The sequence below is a fragment of the Lissotriton vulgaris genome, chromosome 2_2 (assembly GCF_964263255.1).
Source record: "Lissotriton vulgaris chromosome 2_2, aLisVul1.2, whole genome shotgun sequence".
In the NCBI taxonomy this organism is placed as follows: Eukaryota; Metazoa; Chordata; class Amphibia; order Caudata; family Salamandridae; genus Lissotriton; species Lissotriton vulgaris.
Genome location: NC_141688.1, coordinates 131,487,945 through 131,514,490, shown reverse-complemented (window position 1 = coordinate 131,514,490; position 26,546 = coordinate 131,487,945). Strand labels below are relative to the sequence as shown.

The 26,546-nt window shown below is 45.7% G+C and overlaps 1 protein-coding gene across 4 annotated transcripts in view; it reads left to right on the top strand.

Moving 5' to 3' along the window:
- Positions 1-25,553, top strand: part of TLN2 (talin 2) — a 598,939-nt gene extending 573,386 nt beyond the window's left edge. For all 4 annotated transcript variants that reach the window (XM_086959469.1, XM_086959467.1, XM_086959468.1 and 1 more), the window contains 4 exons: positions 9,587-9,649; positions 9,741-9,923; positions 15,522-15,647; positions 22,245-25,553. In XM_086959469.1, the coding sequence (XP_086815595.1) occupies positions 9,587-9,649; positions 9,741-9,923; positions 15,522-15,647; positions 22,245-22,373 (501 nt within the window). In that variant the 3' untranslated portion in view covers positions 22,374-25,553. The remainder of the gene's footprint in view (positions 1-9,586; positions 9,650-9,740; positions 9,924-15,521; positions 15,648-22,244) is intronic.
- The last annotated feature ends 993 nt before the right edge of the window (positions 25,554-26,546 follow it).

Here is a 26,546-nt window from a genome sequence, read left to right as displayed (position 1 = left end):
GTGCACAAGAGGACCATTTCTAGATGGATTATCATGTGCATCCAGGCGTGTTACTCCTTGGCAAAGAAGGAACCACCTGTTGGGCTGCGGGCTCATTCCACTCGAGCCACGGCCACTACGACTGCCTTGGGCCGAGGTGTGCCCCTGCAGGACATTTGCCAGGCTGCTACGTGGGCTTCGTTGCACACGTTTGCGAGGCACTACTGCCTGGACAGTCAAGTCCGGAGAGATGGCTACTTCGGCCGTTCCGTTCTCCAGGACTTTCTGGTGTGAATATTGGTTCGCAGACCCACCACCACGGGGATGGTATTGCTGGGGTATCTATTCTAAGGTAAGGAATCTATCACTAACGTGTCTCTTTCAGATGCACAAGTTACTACTTGTGTAACGATATATCTGTAAGAGACATTAGTTAGTGATAGATTCCTTACCGACCCACCCATCCTCCCCGTTCTGCGAACCGATATCTAGGGTTAAGGTCATCCCCTTTCAGGGCCCTAGTTTCTTGGCACCAGTGTCGGTTTTTGTCATGGCTCTGCGCTTCTGGCGCGGAAAAGCTGTGGCTAAGAACTGACGTCAGCACGCGGAGGCGGCGTCTATATACTCCGACGACGTCATCACGGCGCCCACGACGCCGACGACGGACGCGGAGCCGCAGACGACGCCTACCGACGCGCAAGGGTACTGCTACGCAAAATTTTCCGGATCCAGTCTGACGCCTGGGGATATTCTAAGGTAAGGAATCTATCACTAACTAATGTCTCTTACAGATATATCGTTACACAAGTAGTAACTTGTGCGTTCGTATGCTTCGACACGCTAACTCTAGAATCTCCGGTTCCTGCCGTCGACGCGGGCCGTTGGGCCTATCGAAGCCATTTGGCCTACGGCTAATGGAAGGAACTCCATTTAAAAAATGCCCCCAGTGTGGAGCTACATTTCCACACAGCGGCCATCACAAGGTCTGCAACCTTTGTCTCTCGCCAGAACACGAAGAAAAAGATAGCCAGGCCTCCGCCTCGTTTCGATCCAAGAAGGATATCCGTGATCGCCGGGCTCGACGATAAGTCATGGTGCAAGGATCTGCAATGGTCTCAGAAGATATCTTTGATGAAGGCCTGACGTCCGAGAGGCAGAGGATTCTGAGGAGGACGACATTGTATCCGTAATGACGACGATTCCGATAACCACATCACTCCCGGTCAACGAGTGAGTACAACAGCCCCTGACCATACCCCACCCGAAAAAAAAAGGCTCTGGTCAAAACTTTTCCTGACGGTCTTAGTCGAGAACGAAAGAACCCTTCAGAAGCCCGGCTCCGAAGACGTAGGAAAAGCCTTCCGGCGGCTCGGGACCGAGCAAGCCGCATATCGGTGCCCAAAAAGCACAGTCGGTACCGAAATCGGGAATACATCCTACTCCCGTTACCCCAAAAAAGGCCCCGGCATCGAGCTCTTTGGCACTGAAAGACCACAAGGCCTCTGATTCGATCAAACCCCGAAAACCTTCGAATCCGAAAAAAATTACTAACTCCACGTCAAAGCCGAAGGAGCAAAAAAAAACCTTCTAAGGCTCTAGACTGTAAATCAAAACCGTGTTCGAAACTTAAAAAATCGGCAACAAAAGGAGACACCAACCTGGAAGAACTTTTTCAACCAGATCCTATCAATCCCAAACAAAAGACATTGCATGTGGACCCTAAAACAGGCCATATTGTCAGTCTCCCCACAAACAAGAGGAAATTCGACACCTCACACTCTCCTGAGGTGCCTGTGAAGAAAAGAGACTTTGCAACTTCACCCTTACAACCCTCTTCTCCTGTTCTTTCTACTAAACCTTTATCTCCTGAAAAGTTTCCCATGCACTCTCCTAGACTCTCTCCACACTCACCACCACCATAGGATGACGATGATGACCTAGGGGACGAGGGTGGACATATTGACCCTCCAGATGACCATGATGATGACACTATTATAACACACGACACATGGGCAAATTACAATGATCCTGCAGATACTCCAGACCTCCCTGATCCAGAGGCATACCCAACCAGCCCATCTCCCTTAGATGACAACATAGGCTTTAGTGATAGGGCTGCCCAATCTCATGGCGTGCAAATGCATTCAGACCCCACAGAGGTAGACTTCCTTGTAGACACTTTTGCACTTCACAGAGGACAGTACAAACAATACCCATGCTAAAAGATATCATAAACTCCAGACATCTTCAAAGACCCTGTCAGAACCAGGATTCTCAATTCTTGGATTGATAAAAAATATATAAACCGTCCCCTAATGATCCCACCTACATTAAAGGTCAACTCCCCTTAGATTCCCTGGTAGTGACCAATGCTAGGAAGCGGGCCAGCTCACAGACCTCCGGGGATGCCTCACCTCCAGACAAAGAGTAAAAGTTGCTAGACGCTGAAGGCAAACGAGTTGCCTCCCAAGCAGCTAATCACTGGAGGCTAGCTAATGCACAAGCATTACTTGCCAGATTCGATGGGGCTCACTGCGATGAGCTTGAGGGCCTAATGCAGCCTTTGCCTGACCAGTACAAGGCCATAGCCAATGATTTGATTCAGGAGGGCAAATTAATAACAAACGCATCCATTAAAGGTGCCCTCGATGCAGCAGACACTGCATCTAGATCAATCAACACTAGTGTGTTATTGCGAAGGCATGCATGGTTGCGCATTTCTGAGTTCAAACAAGAAGTGCACATTACTATCCTCAATCAGCCGTTTAATCAGGAACAACTTTTTTGGCCCAGCTGTAGACACAACATTAGAGAAAATGAAAAAAGACACTGAGACTGCAAAATCTATGGGAGCATTACAGTCTCCATCTACACAAGGCTCCTTTCATCGCTCCTTTTATAGGGGTGCATCCAAAAACATCAGTACAGATACTGCTTCCTCCTCCTACAAAAGTCCCACACAAAAATCCCCCAACAAGGGATATTTCAGAGGTGGGTACAGGGAAAATAACAACAAAGGGAGAGGCTGAGGTAACAATACTCGCACCTCCCCCACTAACAAATAGTGACTTTCCTCCACTACCTCCAGACCATTCCACTCCGGTCGGAGGGAGACTCTCACATTTCATACCTGTCTGGAATTCCATCACTACAGACAAGTGGGTAAGACAAATTATCCAGTATGGTTGCTGCCTGAGACATACTGCAACTCCCCCCAAAATACCGCCCAAACAGCGTCCCATGTCCACGGAACATCTAACACTCCTGAAACAGGAAGTTCTCTCACTGCTTCAAAAGCATGCAATAGAACCACCAGTTCCCCTACAGCATCAAGGAACAGGGGTTTACTCCCTGTACTTTCTACTCGCCAAAAAGGACGGTACTCTCAGACCAATACTGGACCAAAGAGCTCTCATTTTTTTTCACACAGCCGCCATCACAGGGTCTGCAACCTTTGTCTCTCGCCAAAACACGAAGAAAAAGATTGCCAGGCCTCCGCCTCCTTTCGATCCAAGAAGGCTATCCGTGATCGCCGGGCTCGACGATAAGTCATGGTGCAAGGATCTGCAACGGTCTCAGAAGATATCTTTGATGAAGGCCTGACGTCCCAGAGGCAGAGGATTCTGAGGAGCTCGACATCGTATCCGTAATGGCGACGATTCCGATAACCACATCACTCCAGGTCAAGAGTGAGTACAACTGCCCCTGACCATACCCCACCCGGAAAAAAGAAGGCTCTGGTCAAAACTTTACCTGAAGGTCTTAGTTGAGACCGAAAGAACCCTTCAGAAGCCCGGCTCCGAAGACGTAGGAAAAGCCTTCCGGCGGCTCGGGACCGAGCAAGCCGCATATCGGTGCCCAAAAAGCACAGTCTGTACCGAAATCGGGAATACATCCTACTCCCGTTACCCCAAAAAAGGCCCCGGCATCGAGCTCTTTGGCACTGAAAGACCACAAGGCCTCTGACTCGATCAAACCCCGAAAACTTTCGAATCCTAAAAAAATTACTGACTCCACGTCAAAGCTGAAGGAGCAAAAAAAAAACCTTCTAAGGCTCTAGACTGCAAATCAAAACTGTGTTCGAAACTAAAAAAAATCGTCAACGAAAGGAGATACCAACCTGGAAGAACTTTTTCAACCAGATCCTATCGATCCCAAACAAAAGACATTGCAAGTGGACCCTAAAACAGGCCATATTGTCAGTCTCCCCACAAACAAGAGGAAATTTGACACCTCACACTCTCCTGAGGTGCCTGTGAAGAAAAGAGACTTTGCAACTTCGCCCTTGCAACCCTCTTCTCCTGTTTTTTCTACTAAACCTTTATCTCCTGAAAAGTTTCTCATGCACTCTCCTAGACTCTCTCCACACTCACCACCACAATAGGATGACGATGATGACCTAGGGGACGAGGGTGGAAATATTGACCCTCCAGATGACCATGATGATGACACTATTATAACACACGACACTTGGGCAAATTACAATGATCCTGCAGATACTCCAGACCTCCCTGATCCAGAGGCATACCCAACCAGGCCATCTCCCTTAGATGACAACATAGGTTATAGTGATAGGGCTGCCCAATCTCATGGCGTGCAAATGCATTCAGACCCCACAGAGGTAGACTTCCTTGTAGACACTTTTGCACTTCACAGAGGACAGTACAAACAATACCCATGCTAAAAGATATCATAAACTCCAGACATCTTCAAAGACCCTGTCAGAACCAGGATTCTCAATTCTTGGATTGATAAAAAATATATAAACCGTCCCCTAATGATCCCACCTACATTAAAGGTCAACTCCCCTTAGATTCCCTGGAAGTGACCAATGCTAGGAAGCGGGCCAGCTCACAGACCTCCGGGGATGCCTCACCTCCAGACAAAGAGTAAAAATTGCTAGACGCTGAATGCAAACGAGTTGCCTCACAAGCAGCTAATCACTGGAGGCTAGCTAATGCACAAGTATTACTTGCCATATACGATGGGGCTCACTGCGATGAGCTTGAGGGCCTAATGCAGCATTTGTCTGACCAGTACAAGGCCATAGCCAATGATTTGATTCAGGAGGGCAAATTAATGACAAACGCATCCATTAAAGGTGCCCTCGATGCAGCAGACACTGCATCTAGATCAATCAACACTATTGTGTTATTGCGAAGGCATGCATGGTTGCACATTTCTGGGTTCAAACAAGAAGTGCATATTACTATCCTCAAACAGCCGTTCAATCAGGAACAACTTTTTTGGCCCAGCTGTAGACACAACATTAGAGAAAATGAAAAAAGACACTGAGACTGCAAAATCTATGAGAGCATTACAGTCTCCATCTACACTTTTGTCACTCCTTTTATAGGGGTGCATCCAAAAACATCAGTACAGATACTGCTTCCTCCTCCTACAAAAGTCCCACATGAAAATCCCCCAACAAGGGATATTTCAATGGTGGGTACAGGGGAAATATCAACAAAGGGAGAGGCTGAGGTAACAATACTCGCACCTCCCCCACTAACAAATAATGACTTTCCTCCACTGCCTCCGGACCATTCCACTCCGGTCGGAGGGAGACTCTCACATTTCCTACCTGTCTGGAATTCCATCACTACAGACAAGTGGGTAAGACAAATTATCCAGTATGGTTACTGCCTGGGACTTACTGCAACTCCCCCCAACATACTGCCCAAACAGCGTCCCATGTCCACGGAACATCGAACACTCCTGAAACAGGTAGTTCTCTCACTGCTTCAAAAGCATGCAATAGAACCAGTTCCCCTACAGCATCAAGGGACAGGGGTTTACTCCCTGTACTTTCTACTCGCCAAAAAGGACGGTACTATCAGACCAATACTGGACCAAAGAGCTCTCAATTTCTATATACAGTCATATCACTTCCAGATGATCACTCTTCAACAAGTCCTTCCACTGTTTTAACAAGGCGACTTCCTTGCAACATTAGATCTCAAGGACGCATACTTCCATATTCCCATACTCCCTGCTCACAGGAAATATCTAAGATTCACAGTGGACGGCCAACACTATCAGTTCAAGGTTCTCCCATTCGGGATAAGCACAGCGTCCATGGTCTTCACAAAGTGTCTTGCGGTAGTAGCTGCACACTTGCGAAGACAGCAGATCTATGTGTTTCCATACCTGGACGACTGGCTGATAAAAGCCATGTCACACAGTCAGTGTGTTCATCACACTCACCAAACAATTCTACTGCTACACCACTTAGGGTTCACAATCAACCACACCAAGTCACATCTACATCCCTCCTACCTACATCAGTTTCTAGGGGCCACGATCGACACTTCCAAAGCTCTAGGATACCCCGATCCAGCCAGGATAGCAAGTCTGCAAACCCTCATCACAAAATTTCAACCACAACACTCCCTTCCAGCTCGAGTGTTTATGCAGCTCATAGGAATGATGGCCTCCTGCATTTTCATAGTACCTCACGCAAGACTTGAGATGCGCCCCTTACAAGAATGCTTAGCACGTCAGTGGAATCAGGCTCGCGGCCAAATTACAGATCTGGTGTTGGTGGACAGCCGCTCACATCGCTCTCTGCAGTGGTGGAACACACAAAACCTTTCCAGGTGGTGGCAGTTCCTAGAGCCAATTCCACAGATAGTGCTAACAGTGGACGTATCACTCACTGGCTGGGGAGCCCATCTCCTAAACCAAACAATTCAGGGCAAGTGGACGACCCAACAAACACTGCTCCACATCAATCACCTAGAATTATTAGCAATATTTCTTGCGTTAAAGTCGTTCCAAGCACATCTTCTCAACAAGACTGTCCTGATCTGCGCAGACAATATGACAGCAATGTATTACATACAAAAACAAGGAGGAGCACACTCTTTGCAGCTGTCTCAGCTAGCACGAAGCATATGGAGATTGGCAATTCCACAAAATATATATCTTCTGGCAGAACACCTTCCAGGAGTATACAAACAGATTGTGGATCTGCTAAGTCGTCAGACACTGCAGACTCAGGAATGGTAACTTCAGCCTCAAGTTCTTAAACCATTTTTCCACATTTGGGGCCACCCAGACATGAATATGTTCGCCACACATGCAAACGCACAATTCCCTACCTTAGCCGCCATGTTTCCACACCCGACGTCCAAGGGCAATGCGATATGGATGAACTGGTCAGGCAGATTTGCGTACGCTTTTCCGCCACTCCCACTCATTCTGCTAGTAGTACGCAAGCTAAAGCAACAGTCTCTCAAGATGATACTAGTTGCTCCCACATGGGCACAGCAACCATGGTTCACAACAATCCTCGAACTCTCAGTAGTTCCACACCAGAAATGATATCTCTCCCCAAAATGCTAACGCAAAACCATGGAGAGATAAGGCACAACTGAATCTAGCAATCTGGCTCCTGAAGTACTAGAGTTTGGTTACCTTAACCTCCCACCGGACTGTATGAGCATTATCAAAGAAGCCAGACACCCTACGAGTAGAGCATGCTATGCAGCCAAATGGAAACGATTCGTCATTTACTGCAATCGCAACAAGAGTGACCCACTAAATGCTTCAATTCAGAACATCATTTGCTTTTTACTGCATCTACAAAGATGTAATCTAGCATACTCATTCATAAGATTACATCTGGCTGCCCTTGCCACCCACCTGCAAAACAGACAACATTTGTCATTGTTCAGAGTAACTGCTATCAAAGCTTTTATGGAAGGCCTTAAAAGGATAATTCCTCACACACTTCCACCCTCTCCGGTGTGGAATCTAACCATTGTACTTACTAGGCTCATGGGTCCTTCATTTGAACCTTTACGCAGATGCGAACTACAGTTCCTTACATGGAAAGTAACCTTCCTTGTCGCAATCACCTCTCTCAGGAGAGTAAATGAGATCCAGGCTTTAATCATACAAAAACCATTCTTACAAATACATCGTAACAAAGTGGTTCTTAGAACCAATCCAAAATTCCTTGCCAAAGTAATATCTGCTTTTCATCTTAATCAATCTGTAGAGTTACCAATGTTTTTTCAAAACCCAAAACCCAGGTTCTGTAGCAGAGAGAGCTCTTCACACAATATACGTCAAAAGAGCTATACTTTATTACATTGACAGGACTAAAGTTTTTAGAAAGACAAATCAGCTGTTTGTAGCCTTTTCTCCACCACATAAAGGAAACCCCATCTCTAAAGTTGGAATTGCCAGGTGGATAGTCAAATGCATTCAAATATGCTACCAGAAGGCAAAACGCACATTAACAATTCCCCCTAGGCCACGCTGTTCTTAAGACAATTTTCCAAACCACTGCAACAGATACAGGTGACCACCGCTGTACAGTCTATGCAAAAGTATGAATTCTGCAGCTCATATGCATCGAACGGAAAATGCTACTTACCAGTATGCATCTGTTCTTGGCATGTAGGGCTGCAGAATATCATACCCGAGCCCGCCTCCCCGGTACCTGTATCTGTTCCAGTGTTATCTTACTTAGATACGCTCACATGGACATCTTTTCTGTTTCTACCAAACGCCATAATTTCCCATCATGGTGAAAAACAATCTAAGGATGGAGTCGATGCCCATGTGCACTATCTTGTGACTACAAATACTTCTTCCAAGACAACAACAAACTTCAATCATCCAAGCCCAATACCAGATGGCAATCTATGCAAAAGTATGCATACATGCCAAGAACAGATGCATACTGGTAAGTAGCATTTTCCTTTCTTTCAGTGATTAAGATTAGTACTTTTGGACCATGAGTTCCTTACATTTGACAGGAGCCACTCAAGATTTGGTTACGGTTTGGATGTATGGCAGACACTGTACAAAGTACTTTGGCTTGATTAAAGTATCTTTCTCAGTTTCCAATATCAATCCGATACAGGCGCTATTTCCTCAAATAATGATTAGCAAGAGCTTAAGAACTAAGTTCAGAGTTACTAACACTCTTCAGTGAGACTGGTAGCACAAGAGCTAATCTAGGCTGGCATGAGTTCCCACCCCTTGACTACCTGATAAAAAATCCCTACTTGATATCTACACATGTCATTGTAGCAGCGATATCTACATTTTCATTGTAGCAGCGTATCTAAAAAAAAGTAAAATGAGCTGTACTGAGAAACATTGTTACTGTTAAGCTGAAAAACTTCTTCTTCTGGCTGTGTCCTTGCTGCCCTCAAAGCAACGTAACTGAGGCATAACACAAATTGGTAGATTGCAGTTATTTTACTTGAAATGTGTTATCTTTTTGGATGCATACTAGTCTGTCACACAAGACAACATTTGTACCTTAGCAGTTTCCTTTTTACAATAAAGATGAATTTAGAAGCACTTTTTTTAACTGGTATTTTGACTTAAGGAGAAAAGTGCTGTGCACAACGTTTCAAAAATAACAAAAAGAATCTTGGATCCTGCACATTTTTGCATATTGTGAAATAATTTCCATCAATATGCCGAGTGAAAGCTATTTCTATCCATGTGGGATTTTGCCTTCTAGAAAAGGGACAAAATGGGATGTATTATGACATTGGTTACGTTAGTTTGATAAGTCCTTTCAGTAAAATGTCCATCCTCTGGCAGCCGGATGATTTTTTTTTCTGAAATATCTCTTTAGGTTGGAGCGATACCTGCCAATGCAGCTGATGATGGGCAGTGGTCTCAGGGACTTATTTCTGCTGTAAGTATACATCATTCTCATGTTTTTTCCACTGAAAGAGTAAATACAAGATAAGTAATATGATGATTTGTTTCAAACGTTTGACTATTAGGCCAGGATGGTGGCAGCCGCAACCAGCAATCTGTGTGAAGCTGCCAATGCTTCTGTCCAAGGCCATGCCAGCGAAGAAAAACTCATCTCCTCCGCCAAACAAGTGGCAGCATCGACGGCACAGTTACTGGTGGCCTGTAAGGTGAAGGCAGATCAGGACTCTGAAGCCATGAGGAGGTTGCAGGTAACATCCATCACAAGTTCATAACACTGTACGGTTAACTGTTGCACCAGAGTGGGCTTCTTTACTTTTTGTTGAATGCTGGCTACTGAACATAGGGAAAAAGCTAGCCATAAAAGGCATGCATAACTTGAACGAGCTTGCATCAACATTGTAATGGTGTTCATGTTTAATGTCACTTTAAATGATTTTCCATTTATTGTCCTTCACTTGTGTTTTCGATTTCAAATGTTCAATATCATAAAATGCTGTTTTGTGGTTTAGTGTGTTATCTGGGCCCTCAGACATATGGACTAGGAGTCTGTAACCAACAAAACTGCAGGCAGCCACCAGTTAACTACCAAATGTAGTGAGACAGATAATACAAATCACAAGTAGGGCAGTATGGTGGTCTGGGCATTGTAACATCATCCCATGACCAGAATCATTCTGATATCTCCTAGAACTATGTATCAAAAAGATTGTCACTTGGTAATTAGGGTCATTGTCGACATTGCTAAGGTAGCATGAGCTCTGCAACCCTGATGCTTGCGCACGTTACTACATGACTTTATTTTTGCAAGACTCTGTTTGTGCCTTTCATATGAGAACCATCTGCTTCTGCGTTCTCTGCCTGTTCCTGGAGTTTAGTCTGAACATGCTGTGCAAGGTCAATAAACAATGCCCCTTGTTATTCTGTTCTGGTCAGTCCCTAGCACCTAGATAAAACACGCTAACACCGCTGTGTTTGCTGAAGACTCAAGCTTTGATATTATGGGAAGCAAAGTTGGTTTAACACACACTTGGAGAGGGACCTTTCTGTGCTGTTCCATGCAGCTCCTATGATGTAGAAATACCATCTAGACACTAAGGTATGGGGTCTGCTGACAAAGCCCAGAGATCTTCCTTTATATAATAAAACTTCTTCTTACCAAGGGAAGGGTGGTTCGGCCTAATAGTCCTTTATCCACTGTCTGCATACAATGACATCCCTTTTTATAATCTATGGACTTGCTGCAATGCTAACTGTCTTATGTTTATAAGTTTTGCTGCTGGTAGTGGCTCGTATACTGCATTATAGAGCACTATTGTTAAAATAAACATTATGAATTTGTTAACAGTGACTGTCAATTCTTATTGTGGACAGGCACGAGTGAGTGAGCGAAAGGGTGAGTCTTGCTACCGTGATTCATGAGAGAGTCGGGAGTGTTGTGCTCTGGGTTGTCCAATCATTTGTAGCTACATGATTATGTATGAGAACGAATGAGACACTATAGCTAGTCGGTCCTGGGATTTTGGGTACTGAGGCGGTAGGAAGGCTTAGCCCCTATACGCCGAGGTCCTGTTTTCCTGTGCATAGTTCTGTGTATGTGCAGAATCCCTGCAACGTGGCGCCCAACGTTTGGTCTGGTACTTATCTGAGAGACTCCTGAGTAGTGCTTGTGCTTGTCCACAATCCCTTCACTTCTGTTTCCGGAGACAGTTGAGATAGTAGCATCCTATAGTGACATTTTATAGGTTTTTCAAGCTTGAATTTTAAAAGGTATTTTTTCTTTCTTATACCAATTATTGTGCTGCCGCACGTAGGTTGTTATTCCCTTCTGTTGATGATGACGGTGGCCGTAATGGCTTTGTGATTATGTAGGAGAACGAATGAGACACTACAGCTAGTCGGTCCTGGGATTTTGGGTACTGAGGCGGTAGGAAGGCTTATCTCCTATACGCTGAGGTCCTGTTTTCCTGCAAATAGTTCTGTGAATGTTCAAAATTCCTGCATCTTGTTGCACATGAACATACTTTCTTTTACTTGTGATCTCTTTTTATTGAGTTTAGAAATGCTTAAATGTTTCCGTGTGAATCACATCTTTGTAAAGATTTAGTGGCACATGCATCAATTTTTTCCGACCAGTAGAAAGCCATTTCCGATGCATCACCCCAAAATGCACAATTTTATGCGTTTACCTATTTTGCGAATGCATTTAGGGAATCTCAATTTGCGATTCCCTAAATGCAATGCAAGAAGCTTTTTCAAAATGCAACTTTGCATTAAGGAATCGCAAATTACCATCAACTTAATGTTGGTGGTAATTTGTAAATCCTTAAAAATGTTTACAAAATTGCATTTTTCTAAGTGCCATGTGGCGCATACTCTGCGCCACATGTGTACACTTCCCTTTTTTGAGGGTGCATCATGGGGCCTTAGGCCCCCTAGCATCCTTGCATTTGCAATTTGCAATTACCTATTTGGTAATCTCAAATTGCGACTGCCTTCTCATTTATTCTTCTGGGCCCATAGGAATGAATGGGAAAGCATTTGCTAATAGCGAATCGCAATTTGAGATTCGCTATTAGGGAATGTATAGGAATCGCTAATATTTTTGCAAAACCTACATGCATAAGGAATTGCAACTCCTAAATAGCGAGTCTTTAAAAATCTCCCCCCCCCCCCCCCCCCCCCCCCCCCCTGGATCGCCAGTGCGTCCGGTGAGCCCAGGCAGGGCCGGCCCTAGTCCATCATGCTTTTGAAATAGTGCCATTGTTCCAGGAGGCAGCCCCCTCCATTGGCTGAGAAAGGTGCAAGCAGAGAGGATAAGGGTGCAAGGCAGAGAGGAGAAGGATGCAAGGCGAAGGGTGCAAGGCAGAGGGGAGAAGGGTGCTAGGCAGAGGGGAGAAGGGTGCAAGGCAGAGGGGAGAAGGGTGCAAGGCAGAGGGGAGAAGGGTGCAAGGCAGAGGGGAGAAGGGTGCAAGGCAGAGGGGAGAAGGGTGAAAGGCAGTGAGGAGAAGGGTGCAAGGCAGAGGGGAGAAGGGTGCAACCGGGAGAAGGGTGCAAGGCGGAGGGGAGAAGAGTGCAAGGCAGAGGGAAGAAGGGAACAAGGCAGAGGGGAGAAGTGTACAAGGCAGAGAGGAGAAGGGTGCAAGGTAAAGAAGGGTGCAAGGTAGAGGGGAGAATGGTGCAACCGGGAGAAGGGTGCAAGGCGGAGGGGAGAAGGGTTGAAGGCGGAGGGGAGAAGGGTGCAAGGCAGAGGGAAGAAGGGTACAAGGCAGAGAGGAGAAGGGTACAAGGCAGAGGGGAGAAGGGTACAAGGCAGAGGGGAGAAGGGTACAAGGCAGAGGGGAGAAGGGTACAAGGCAGAGAGGAGAAGGGTGCAAGGTAGAAAAGGATGCAAGGCGGATGTGGAGTAGGGTACAAGGGGGAGGGGAGAAGTGTACAAGGCAGAGGGGAGAAGGGTGCAAGGCAGAGAGGAGAAGGGAGCAAGGTAGAGGGGTGCAAGGCGGAGGGGAGAAGGGTGCAAGGTAGAGGGGAGAAGGGTGCAACAGGGAGGCGGAGAAGGGTGCAAGGCAGAGGGTAGAAGGCTGCAATGCAGAGGGTAGAAGGCTGCAATGCAGAGGGTAGAAGGCTGCAATGCAGAGGGGAGAAGGCTGCAATGCAGAGGGGAGAAGGCTGCAATGCAGAGGGGAGAAGGCTGCAATGCAGAGGGGAGAAGGCTGCAATGCAGAGGGGAGAAGGCTGCAATGCAGAGGGGAGAAGGATGCAATGCAGAGGGGAGAAGGCTGCAATGCAGAGGGGAGAAGGCTGCAATGCCGAGGGGAGAAGGCTGCAATGCCGAGGGGAGAAGGCTGCAATGCCGAGGGGAGAAGGCTGCAATGCCGAGGGAAGAAGGGTGCAATGCAGAGGGGAGAAGGGTACAAGGCAGAGGGGAGAAGGGTGAGGGGAGAAGGCTGCAAGGCAGAGGGGAGAAGGCTGCAATGCAGAGGGGAGAAGGCTGCAATGCAGAGGGGAGAAGGCTGCAATGCAGAGGGGAGAAGGCTGCAATGCAGAGGGGAGAAGGCTGCAATGCAGAGGGGAGAAGGCTGCAAGGCAGAGGGGAGAAGGCTGCAATGCAGAGGGGAGAAGGGTGCAAGGCGTAGGGGAGAAGGGTGCAATGGGGAGGGGGAGAAGGGTGCAAGGCAGAATGGAGAAGGGTGCAAGGCAGAGAGGAGAAGGGTGCAAGGCAGAGTGGAGAAGGATGCAAGGCAGAGGGGAGAATGGTGCAAGGCAGAGGGGAGAATGGTGCAAGGCAGAGGGGAGAATGGTGCAAGGCAGAGAGGAGAATGGTGCAAGGCAGAGAGGAGAAGGGTGCAAGGTAGAAAAGGGTGCAACGCGGATTTGAAGTAAGGTACAAGGGGTAGGGGAGAAGGGTGCAAGGCGGAGGGGGAGAAGGGTGCTAGGCGGAGGGGGAGAAGGGTGCAAAGTGGAGGGGGAGAAGGGTGCAAGGCGGAGGGGGAGAAGGGTGCTAGGCGGAGGGCGAGAAGGGTGCAAGGCAGAGGGGAGAAGGGTGCAAGGGGGATACTGATGAAATCAAAAAAGTTCCAACCCCCCCCCCCCAAGAAACATTTCTGCGGACGCCCATGTGATATGCCCCTTATTTGCTAAAATAGAACGAAGAAACAAGTGCCCATTTAGTAAAGGAGTACTTCACTTGTGCAGTGCCTTTGGTGGCAGTAGAATGTATGTGGTGAAAATAAGGTAAAAGCTGATATTCTCACAAAGGTGAGATCTTCTTTGGGTAAAAGAAAGCATTTTAACTATTGCTACCTGAATTGAGGTGTTACGCAAGGCAAGTTTCCTCCTAGAAGCCATTTTTGTTGATTTTGTATTCGATCGCCCTTTTGTGCACTTCTCATAAGACCTAAAGAGATAGGTTCCTGAAAAAAGGTGGACAAATTACATTTAGCTAGGTATCTGGACTTCAAGAGAAGCTGGTCGTTTTAATCATCTATCTTTACTCTGCTCGTAAAGTGTTTGTGGGGTGATGGCGATAAAAGACTCCCATGGCTATCTCCTGTGGTCCCATCCTCAAAGGGACTAGAGGCCTGACAGGAGCCTTAGGCAGCAGACTGTTGCTTATAACTGATGTCTGTACCTGTGAAATTGCAGACCCTATATTTAATTTGTTAGTGTTTCTGTTTATCAGTCTGTTAATAGTGGTAATATTACTGGAGCGCTTATTTAGGGGTTAGAATCTTGCGACGTGATTTCACCTGCAAAAATCATTTTCAGAGAACGTATCCCAAAAGTAATATCAGGATGCTAGAGGCAGAGGAATCCCCATCCAGTCTTTGCTACAAAGTAAATTACAAGTAACATGTTGGAGTAATATATCATTTCACACTTAAAAGGTGAAATAATCAAATTATAAGGTGGGGAGAAGCTGCTGTTTATCCAACCCAGCATGGCGACAAGTCCAATATCATTGCCAACTGCTCCACAATCCCTTCAAAGCATGTGATTGGAGCCTTCCAAATTATGTGGTGCTATTTTTAACAATACTTGTTACAAAGGCTGCCCACTTTTTGCTCCTCCACCCTCCTGCCTTCATTGTAATTTCAAATGCTCAGTTAACTCTGAAAGGAAAATGTTCAAGTTATATGACATTTGTACACAGTCACACACGCACTGTTTATACCTAAACAACTGTGTGTCCCCCTTCATGATATTTCAGTACTTTGGCTTAATTTGTGTGTACATATGCATTGCATGAAATGAGCCAGTTTTCTGCTCATGTGAGGCTCTTTTTGCTTTCTCTTGGTAGACCAGCTTCATTGAAATAATTGCCTTTCTGATGTGCTCTCTTCTTTTAGGCTGCGGGGAATGCTGTGAAACGAGCTTCAGATAACCTTGTGCGGGCGGCCCAGAAAGCAGCGTTTGGGAAAGCAGATGATGACGATGTGGTGGTCAAAACCAAATTTGTTGGTGGTATTGCTCAGGTATGCAGTTGTTTGTCTTTTGAGATGATATAATTATGCAGTTTTTGAGAAAGAAGAACATTCTAGTTCATGACTATTTCAATGAATCCTAAGATTACACTTTGTTTTACACAGATCCTTTATATGAACACAATTCCTCAATTACTCCTGTCTTGATTTTCTGGATATCCACATGAGATAGGTGCAGATACTATTAACCTGGATGGGGGCCCTTTTCAATGCCAGTGGTTATCCGAAAAATCTAGCTTGGCCCCAGCCACTGTGCACTACGTTTCCTACCACTATTAATTGCTCTTTATGACAGTTGCATGCAGATTCTCTGAACGATAACCTTGAGAAAGGTGAAACTGTACCTTTACTTTTGTTTAGTTATTTTTTGACATCTTTACCTTATTGGATAGAGACTTCTTGCTGCCGATTCCTTTTTTGAGCAGTAGCCCTGTGCAGCGGTAGGTAACGTCGTGCTGCGCTGGCATCATCCACACTGGGTGTGGCGTGCACAGTGCCTATATAGGCCCAAACCCAGTACGCTGACGTCAGTTTTTTCCTTTCTGCACCAGTCAGCGCATAGAGCTACCCTCAGCCTTTTGTTTCTCACCTTTTGTTAAGGACATTTGTGAGATTCATCTCATGGTATGCTTAGGGACGTCTCCTACAAAAAGCCCATATGCTTCATACCTTTTGTTAAAAAAAAAATTCTCTTGGTGTACACACACACATCAATTACTTAGCAGGGAAATTCAACTTAGCTAGTAATGTTTCAGTGTTAAGTAATATTGTATATTCTGACAAAACTCTAGGAGGTTGCATTCACGTGGCATGTACTATTTTGTATTTCTTGCCAAATAGCACCAACATAAACCCCTTCCATCCCGCTCCCTCACTATTGAATATTCATAAAGATATTGTAAACCCACCTAGGACTTTTGAGGCATATATCAACAGAGATCTTGTCCATTGACTAAATTCACCCAGTAAGGGCTAGCGAATGCAACCCAGTATTCACATATCAAAAAGGACTGTGAGTACTATGCTCAACAGAGGTACATCAAGGAAGATGAGTATCATCTTTGATGATACTTTACTCAAGGAGAATGTCCTATGCCTGTGATATAAAACATTTCCGTAGGCTTGCCCTTCCCTTCCTTTAAATTCTTCTCCCAAACCAAACACAATGCGTTAAGGGATTGGTCCATCTGGTGTAAAAAAGCTCTGTAGAGCCACCTGCTAAGCTTGTCCCAGGTGCGTGCTACATGGTGAGTTTGGTACACATCATGCATAAGTGGTAATATGTATTGTATACGAATCAACTCAAAGTCAGAGTGCTTAATGCATTTGTACATTAGAAATTGCCCATTCTCCGCTATGGAAGTCCATTAACTCCCAGTTGAGAGATAAATCACCCAGTGTAGAAAAGCCTGCATTTTGCTAAGCAAGAGCTACTCTGTTGTGCCCACTGCCCCAGTGGAAAGCAATCAGATAAGAGTCAAGTTGTTGAAAGAAGAAACGAGAAATGAAGAGAGGGAGAGGGAGATCAACAAAGTAATAAAGGAGGAGAGGGAGGATGACAAAGTATGAAAGGAAGCGAGGGAGGACCACCATCTTCGCCAAGGCTACCTTACCACTCACCAAAAGAGGTAAAAAGTAATCCGAGAACAAATCGCTCTTCTTTTGACGGCCACAATCTTTTGGGGCCTTTGTTCCCTTCACTTCAGGCACAGTTCTTTCACGGCTGACACCCTGTCCTAGCTATGCGCCAGGGACAAAGGTCGCTGTGCTGCACACTTATTACTATTGGCGCAGACTAGGATACACAGCCCTTACTGGGCTTGTCTTTTATGGTAGCGGATTTCCCATGTCCGTCTCTGTTGTACATTGTCTTATGGCCTTGTTTCGTGGCCACTTTCCCAAAAGCAGTTTTTCCACATTTCCTGCTGCTTCTGCACAGGTGTTTTCCACACTTCTGCTTTGGGTTTATTCTATAACATCATCAAGGGGCATGTTCTCTTCAGGATACTCGCTTCTTGGGTCCCGGGACCTCTAGGTTGGTCCCGACTGTTTCCGCTAACAAGCCCAGCTCCATCTCCTCCTCTGTCTTGTGGGGGACCATTGCTCCTCCTAGGCATGGGGTGAATGTCACTTATGGGCCTGGACATTGTCCTGTCCAATTCTGCTTCTACATGTCTGTTGGTACTTTTCACATGCCCTAGTCTATTGTTGTGTTACACTTCATTTTTGAGCATCTTTCTTCTTATTCGATGTTGGCTGTGCTCTTACACAGTACCATCTTGCTGGCAACGTTCCTTCATGTGGTGTCCGTGGTCTTTGACTCGGTCTGCTTGTGTTACAAGTTCTTATATGGTCTTCCGGCTCGCCTGGTTCTCTTTTTGCTGGTTGCCTTCTTGCTGTTGCGTCTCTAGCATCTGGGCTGTTCACGCTACCCTATAGGAGAGTCTTTGCTATACTTCGTGTGGTTCTAATGTCCACACGGTCTGCTTTTGTACCTTCCAGTCTTACTCTTGCCTATCATTCTTACTGTAAGTCCCGTTTTGGGCGCATCTGCTGGTTGCCATCGAACCTTTCACATGACAGACCTACTATGTACTGGCGGATCTAATTTTTCTCGTAACACTGGCATTTTCTGGCCGTGGTTTGGCATCCTGACACTGCTGTCACACATATTTTTGCTGGTGCGGGTTTCAACAGTGTTTTTTCCGCTGTTGTGCATACTGCACCGGTATGCGCTAACTCTGTAATACCAGTTGCCTCTCTCTGGGTCATACTTATGGTCGGCACGCCGGATCCTGCGGATCTATCAGACCTTAAGTTCAGTTCCACTTCTTGCGAAGTCCTGCACTTTCCTTTTCACACCTACATATCTGGTATGTGTTTTCTTTCTCTCACCCGGTATACATACGGGGGTTTTCATGCTGTTCTTGGACGCCTTGTGGTGCCTTTGCCTCTCCATGTTTTCTGCTCTTTATGAGCTTCACTGTTTGGTGTGGCTGCGCTGGCTTGGGTCGCCACTCTGTTTTGTCACCTTGTTGACGTCTATGTTCCCTCAGGAACTTCATGGGGTTCAGCCACAGACCCGCCTCCTCTATGGGTATGGCTTTGGTATCTATTCAAAGGAATCTGTGGCTAGATGCCTCTATCAGATGGACAAGTTACTTACCTGCGGTAACGATGTATCTGATAGAGACACAGTCTAGCCACACATTCCTTAACGCCCGCCCGTCCTCCCCGTTCTGCGAGGACCTTTTCAGGTGGGGTTTTCTATGCTCGCCTCCCTCTGGTTGGCTTGCCTTTCTACAGGGTGACATTTTCACTTCACTCCAACACAGTGTTCCTTCTGTTTTCATTGCTCTACTCCGCCCATGCACGTGATTTGGCGGTATGCTCATATGTCATGTGTCCTTTCCAACCCTGTACCTGGATTGTACGGTGTGGGATCTATTCAGGGTTTTTTTTCCCACCCTTCGCTCTACCCTTCTCCGTCGCCTAAAGGTCTCTTACCACCACTGCGGACCCATTGATTCAAGTCTGTCGGCTCAGCCACATTCTCTTGGTCTTTAATTGGGGTTGGTGACATCTTCTGGTGAAATTGTCCTTGATCCTATGTTATGGACTTATGGTCCTTCACGGTTATACATTATAGTTGCAGGCTTCTGTCGTCTGCCATGCTGTTTTTTCACATTTTCCTCTACCTCCACAGTTGGTTTGGCCTTCACATTTGTGGGGGTGCTTCTCAGAGCAGTGCTCTGCTCTTCCTTCTACTGGTTTTGCTCTTCTTTTTACTGGTTTGTAGGATACAGTGCCTGGCACTGTCATTTGTGGTTCTATTTTTCTTAACTTTTTGCACACTGTTCCCCTAGTCTCACAGTTTTTGGTGGTGGCTCCGCGTTGTGGCGCAGTAAAGTTTCTCCAATGAAAACTGACGTCCGCGCTGGGAGGGGCATGTATGGCTCCGCTGACGTTACGTCTGTGGATGACGTCAGGGTGGAGACGCCCCGGCACGGAGAGGTGCTGCTGCGGAAAGTTTTCCGGATCTAGTCTGACGCCTGGGGATATTCTAAGTTAAGGAATCTGCGGCTAGACTGTGTCTCTACCAGATACATTGTTTCCGAAGGTAAGTAACTCGTCCAACAGCACCAGACCAAGAAACTGCCTTGGGCCCCAACACTCCCAGGATTGTCTTTTGCCACGGGGGCATGGGCAGGCCAGGAGTTCCTTGGACACGGCCTGGGACAAGCAGATCGTGCACAGCAGCAGACTCCCCATATGTGTTGTCCAGTAGGGTACTGATGTAGCCGTGGCCAGCTCCCCCCCAGGCAGGGCAGGTCCTGAAGTTTCCCCAAAGCGCCCATTGCAGGGGAGGTATGGACAGGCCACCCCCACATCCCCACCTGGCCCAGCCTCACTCCGGCGAAGGGGCAGCCCCAAGGGGCAGTAGATGAAGCAGTTATGGGGAAGGGCAATTCTAACCACTATTGTAATCTCTTCCAAAACAAGAACTCGCCGCCCAGGCAGAATCAGAGGGCACCCAACACCAGCCAGAAGAAAGTAGACTCCAGGGGGGTGTCTACAGTTACCAGTTTCACCAGCTGCCCTAGACACAGCGAGACCCTGCAGTCCAGCACAGATTCTGCGTCAGCCCCAGGGAGCAGAACGGGGCCAGCGTTACGCACCCACCGCAACAGGAGTCTAAGGGGCTCGCAGCGCAAGAGTCAGAGCCACCCCGCAAGGATATTCCTCAAGTGCACACCCTTAGAACCAAGGCACAGCTTCTCTTTATGACTCTTGAAAATCAAAACAGTTTTCCTCATCACTATACAATGACCACATTGAGATTCCGGGTAGTCTTTCTACCAAAGGTTGTCAATCCCTTTCGCCAAACCATCTCTCGGCCAATATTTTTTGCTACACCTCATCCCTTGAAGGAAGAAATTTACAATTGAATTGATCCTAAAAGAACACTGAGTTTTTACATCAACCGTGCAAAAGACCACTGTGTGACTACTGGCTGTTTGTAGGTTTTTCTGGAGCAAAGAAAAAGGAAAGGTAGTGCAAAAAAGGACCTTGTCAAGTTCGATAGTCCTCTGCATCACAATCTGCTACACACAGACAATGACGATACCCCCAGAAAACCTGCAGGTTCAGTCCACTAGATCAAAGTCGAATCCCACGACATTGGCACGAAGGGAAGTACTTGTTCAGTAGATCTGACGGGCGGTGATGTGGGTGTTGGTACACACATTCGCGAAACACTAATGCCTTGACAGCCTGGCGTGGCATAAAGGCAAGTTTCCTAACTGCCCTTCAGGAATTTCTGGCATGAGTTCACTCCCCGGACCTCCCACCTTTGGAAACTGCTGTGGGATCTAAAGTGAGCAATCTGCAGTTAGAAGTTGGAATGAAAAAGTTACTTAACTTTCAGTAACTCTACTTCTGGTGGATATCAACTGCAGATTCCTCACTGCCCTCCTTCCTTCCTTTTCTGTGAAGTGGCCTCCTTAACATTTATTAAGGTCTCAAGATAGTGATCAGCACACTGTTATCGACAATTTGTGTACATGTTTCGTGCCTTAGATTGCAGAAGTCCGCTTACAGTGGTGGCACTTATATGCAGTTCCGCTCCGTCACTTCAGGGGCGGTACAGAGCCATCACAGAACCACACAGCACCACCTATTGGCTTACAGGAGCAATGCTGGAAAACCTTTGTTCCAAATCCAGCCCGGTGCCTAGCAGTACACTAGAGGTGAGGAATCTATGGTTAGATAAAGTATCCACCAGAAATAGCGTTACTAAAGCAAGTACATTTTTTCATTAGGTAATTTGCCTAATGGTGAAAAGAAGTGAAGCTGGTCATGAAAGAAGGGCACCACACCCTCTAATTCGTGATTGGCTGATCATTGTTACATCCTGTTTTCCTTGCTGATGGTGTTCAGTCATTGAGTCATTAAAACCAGGAAAAGAATACACCCATCTCTTCTCGACTGCCATGCTAAAGAAATCTCTGTATTGAAATGATACAAGATATTCTGTGCACAAATGTTTATATTCCTGAGATGAAAGCCAAGCGCATGAGGTAAGTTACAATGTAGTCCTGACCTCTACAAATTCCTCTCTAGCGGTTTCCCTGTTTATGACTTGTGTTCCTATTAAAGCCAGGAACGGTGGCAGAAACTCACCTAATCTTCTGTGGATAAGGTGACAGAAGCATTTTGTTTGAACTGGTTGAGAGCCACAAGAGAGCATTGTAATAGGTGACAGGCCTGGAACTGCAAAGTGATGTTACATGTAAAAAAAATGTAATGAATGTTGACTGTTTCAGAGCTAGATCATCTAATTGTGCGCAAGGAAGACATTTATTTTCACTTTAATTGATTTATACCTAAATAAATATAAATGTTTACATGAATGATAAATATTTTATTCTAAAAAAGCATTTGCTATATACAGTGCAATGTAGCACTAGCTGTATTTACAGATATTGGAGGGAGGACCACTTCAGAAAAAAGTCTCTTCAGTCAACTTTTGTCCATAAGCCCCTGGCTGTGTCTTCGTTCATGTGGATGTCTTCTCTTTCCCTCCAGATCATTGCAGCCCAGGAGGAGATGCTAAGGAAAGAAAGGGAACTGGAGGAGGCACGGAAGAAACTGGCTCAGATCCGACAGCAGCAGTACAAGTTTCTACCTTCGGAGCTTCGAGAAGATGGAAGCTAAGCTTTAGGAACACATGCTTTTGTAAACAGAAGTTAGAAAACAAAAAAGGACCCCCTCAAAACAAAAACTGCGGTGACCACGTTTTGATATGCCAAGCACTTGCCACCTGTGTGTAGAAATGCTGGAGAACATCACACAGGACACAGTTCATCAGTTCAGCCTCGCTGTGGAACTGTTGGGTCAGTTCTCCCTACAGCTTGGTGGACCACTGCCTCCAGCAGCCGCAGCAGTATTTTACTACACAATCTAACTTCAACCTGTTACAGTTCCGGATAGAATTTTGGTTATTGTACAATGTCGACGTAAATGATGAACAAAGCTGACAAAAATCAAAGTTCTCCTCCAGAGTGCACTTGTTGTTAAAGGATCCTACCCCCGGGATGTACCAACATGAGGGAGTGTGCCTCCCTGACATATCATGTGTTCTGCCTATGGCATTTCAGATTGTTATCCTTCCTCCCTGCCTCGCTTTCTGTAAGATATCTAAGGTTACAGGGAAGTTACATTGTAAAAACGCTTCTGTAACACCTCTTACTTTTTATGGACTACGTGCAGTATTACTCACTTATATTGGCCTGGTGTGCTAGGGGAGTGATTAGACGCGACTGGCCAATGAATGGAAAAGTTCCCTTACTTTCCTCCTTCAGGTAGGATTCTGAAGCAGGGTCACATGTATGCTTTTCAGAGGAGTAGTTACAGCTCTTATTGAACCAGTTAAGGTGTTTTTCTTCTATTCACCTTCCAGTTGCTCCTGGTGGCTACCATGCCTGCGATGCCTCCCGCCATTACATGGCATTGATCCGGCAGCATTAAGGCTCTGAGAGCATGGTGGCGGGTACATTACAACTTTCCATAGTCCTGTGGGCAGCATAGCTTTGTAGATTGTGCCTTCTAAACACACCATGTCCATCGTTGATCATGTCTAATACAAATGTGTTGTCCCAAGCAGCTATTAGAACTGGCTGTAGTGTGTTCAACCCCAATTTGAGTTAACATTTTGGAACATAATGTATAGAGCCCAGATTAGAGCTGAAGACCGAGCCATCTATGATGCTCACTGCAGTGTTTGGAGTTATCCCTTCCTTCATGTCTGAGGAGTCATTTTGTACTTCTCATGGACTCCTATCTGCAGGATGTCTCATATTAAGTGGTAGGATGCCCTGGTAAAAAAGGTATAGTGTCTAGGATATCTGAATATTGTTCAGTATATTGCACTCCCTGTCTATTGCAGGGATACACACATCTCTCAATTGACATTTTTCTAAGTTCTCTGACAAAATCGAGATCATATGTAGCTGCAGGCAAAATAAATGTACACAAAACCACAAGCTACTAACTAAAGGAAAAATGAACTTAATTTGATGCACGTGTGCTTCGCATGTTTTTTACGTGGGGAGAGAGTCTGGGAATTTTCTTACAGAAATTATATGGCTGAAGCTGCAGACATGTTTAAAATGAAACACACCCATCACAATTGTGATCATTACTTTAATATGCTTAAAATCTGTTGTTATTCTTGCTTTGTGGTTCAGTTGAAAGGAGAGATCCAGTTACAACATGCCACAAAGAATCTCTTCAGGGTAGTGAAGAAAAGACCCTTAAGCTAACTATTTGGAAGGAAACTGTTAAAAGTTATGCAGCACTATATTTGCCTACGTTTTAGGTACAACAATTGTCCTTAGGTGACCTCACGAGTTCAAGTTCACTTGAGGTCTTTTCTCGGGCATCTTTAAAGAGCTCTGAGGAAGCCATCTCACTATTGTCATTCCACGTACATTAATTGGTCCACTGAAAGGCTGTGCACATGCACCTCAATTTCTATTAACCTCTCATTAATCAGGCGATATCGCAAGCAGCCAGGTTCCCTTTGACTTGATGAATATTATTGATCGAGAAATGCCCTGCATATAACAGCTCTTACTCTTGTGCAGATTGGACCTTAGTTAATGCGTTCGCTGTCAATAAAACCCTAATCCTGCTGTTGCACACGCAGTGTCCTGGATTGCGGCTGGTCTTCCACCTCCATCTTCATGTTTTTACGTAGGGCTCTGACTGTTAAGCAGTGTTTCTCCACTCTAGCTCCCCATCCATGCCCACTCCCTTTGAATCTACCGTATGCCTAAGTGTGAGATGGAACTGACATCTGAACAAGGTACATTTTACATAAAAAATAAGAGAAGGTGTTTTTCTCTGTAAGACCATCCAAGGCCTCTCTGCTGGACTAAGGTTAAATGTAACTGCTGAGAAGGCAAAGGGCAAGTTACACGGTAAGCTAGTCTATGCTCCATTGAGGTCTTGATGGCCACCATCTTAGGTACGTTATGCATTGGTTTGCAGCACATGGCAAAAGAAAACTTGTACTGAATCAATATTTGTAAATGTTTAAACAGGAGCTGTGGGGTCCTGTTACGTTGTTTTAGCACCATAGAATTGGCCTCTTATAGGAAGAATGGTGGTGATCATGTTTGGCCCTGTCCTGGCTGGATCTTTTAGGAGACTGATTTTCTTTAAATTCACTTATACCCCTCAATTTGACATCTGGATTGGGATATGTGACCCATTGATTGCTATCAACTCCTGATCTCCATTTCTAATTCCCTAAATGGATTATGGGACTATGCATATGACCAGGATAACCTTGATCTAAACTTCATCACAGCTACATTGGATTTCACAGCTTTCCTTTTTTTACAGTAGGAAATAACCACTATGTGCAAAAAAGTCTGACCGCAAATATTATAAGTGCAGCTCTTCTTGTATTCTGTTTATTATCAATGTATTATTGTCCAGCAGCATTTCTCTCAATGAGCCAAGGTAAAATCTATCTGTACAAAAAAGTATTAAAATCACTGTAAAAGTCCTTGTTTTTGACTTAAAAATAATCCTGTGGTATTATACTGTCAAATAGCAATTGAAATGTCCCAACTTTAAATGCCTTGCATGAAAGTATACATATCAGGGACGTTTCCTGGCGACTCGTAAACCAATTGTAGGCTTATGTTAGAAGTTGTATTACGAAAAAATGGGAAATGCAAAAATGTACAGAGGTGAATTTTAAGAAGGCCACATGTGTCTTCTTTGATACCTAAATATTCTCAGAATGAATGAAACTGTTGAGTGTCGATAAAGCCCCTTCAGCAAATAAAGTCAAGATGAGACCCCTTGTTGGGATATTTTCGATTGGCTGTGCCAATAAGAGTCTTTATTTTGAGTTGTTTGACAATTTTGGATTTTTTTTTCTTGCATACAAATGGACACTAAAACACTAATCCACATTTTTTGGTTATTCATTTTGAAGACTGCCTTGTTTCTATTATGGGTTATACATACAAGGGGCTCCTGCTTTTGTCAGCATTTTTAAATCTGTCATCGTTATTTGTGTGCACCTGTACTCTGTACTCTGGGGCTAATTGTGTGACGAATTTTAATATTAAAATCTGGGGCACTGTGATAATTTTGAAATATCTGCTTCTCAAATCCTCGGGACGCCCCTGTCCACTGCAGCCATTTGGGCTGATTGTTGTGGAGGGCGCCTCGAACGTTGTAGTGAAGTCCTCACTTCCGGGTTTTCGGCTAGCCGCCATCTTGGTCGGCGGTCTAGCTGTCCAGATACGGGTACTTAAGGGGACCATGGTGCGGGAGCGCAGCGGACGTGCCAAAGGCGAGTCCGTCTGCGCCCGTCCCCGCACGAACTGGGCACAGGGCCAGTCCCCCCGGATCGTCTCCTGTAGAAAAATCAGCATCTCTATGGTACTCGAGAGATATGCTTATGGGAATGGACCCACTGAAGGGAGAAGCCCTGTGTCCACGAGTCCTACCCAATTGTCCCTTTGGCGAGAGGGTAAGCATATGTCCTGCTTGCATGGTTCCACTCCCTAGGATCACAGACCATCAGAGCCAGCTGCCTGCTCATGAATTAGGCAATATGGCAGAGAGGGCCCCTAGAGATAATACACCAATCTGTACTCCGAAGAGGGATAATATAGGTAGTGCTCTAAACACCAGGATAAAGAAGCCTGTTATGAAAGGGAGGAAGCGTGCCCTTGAATGCGGCCTGCCTAATGTTAGGTCACTCCCTAGACACGCAACTGAAATTCATCTGCTAATAGAGACCCATAACCTTGATGCTCTGTTCTTAACGCAGACTTGGACCGTGGCAGGAATGGAGCTGGA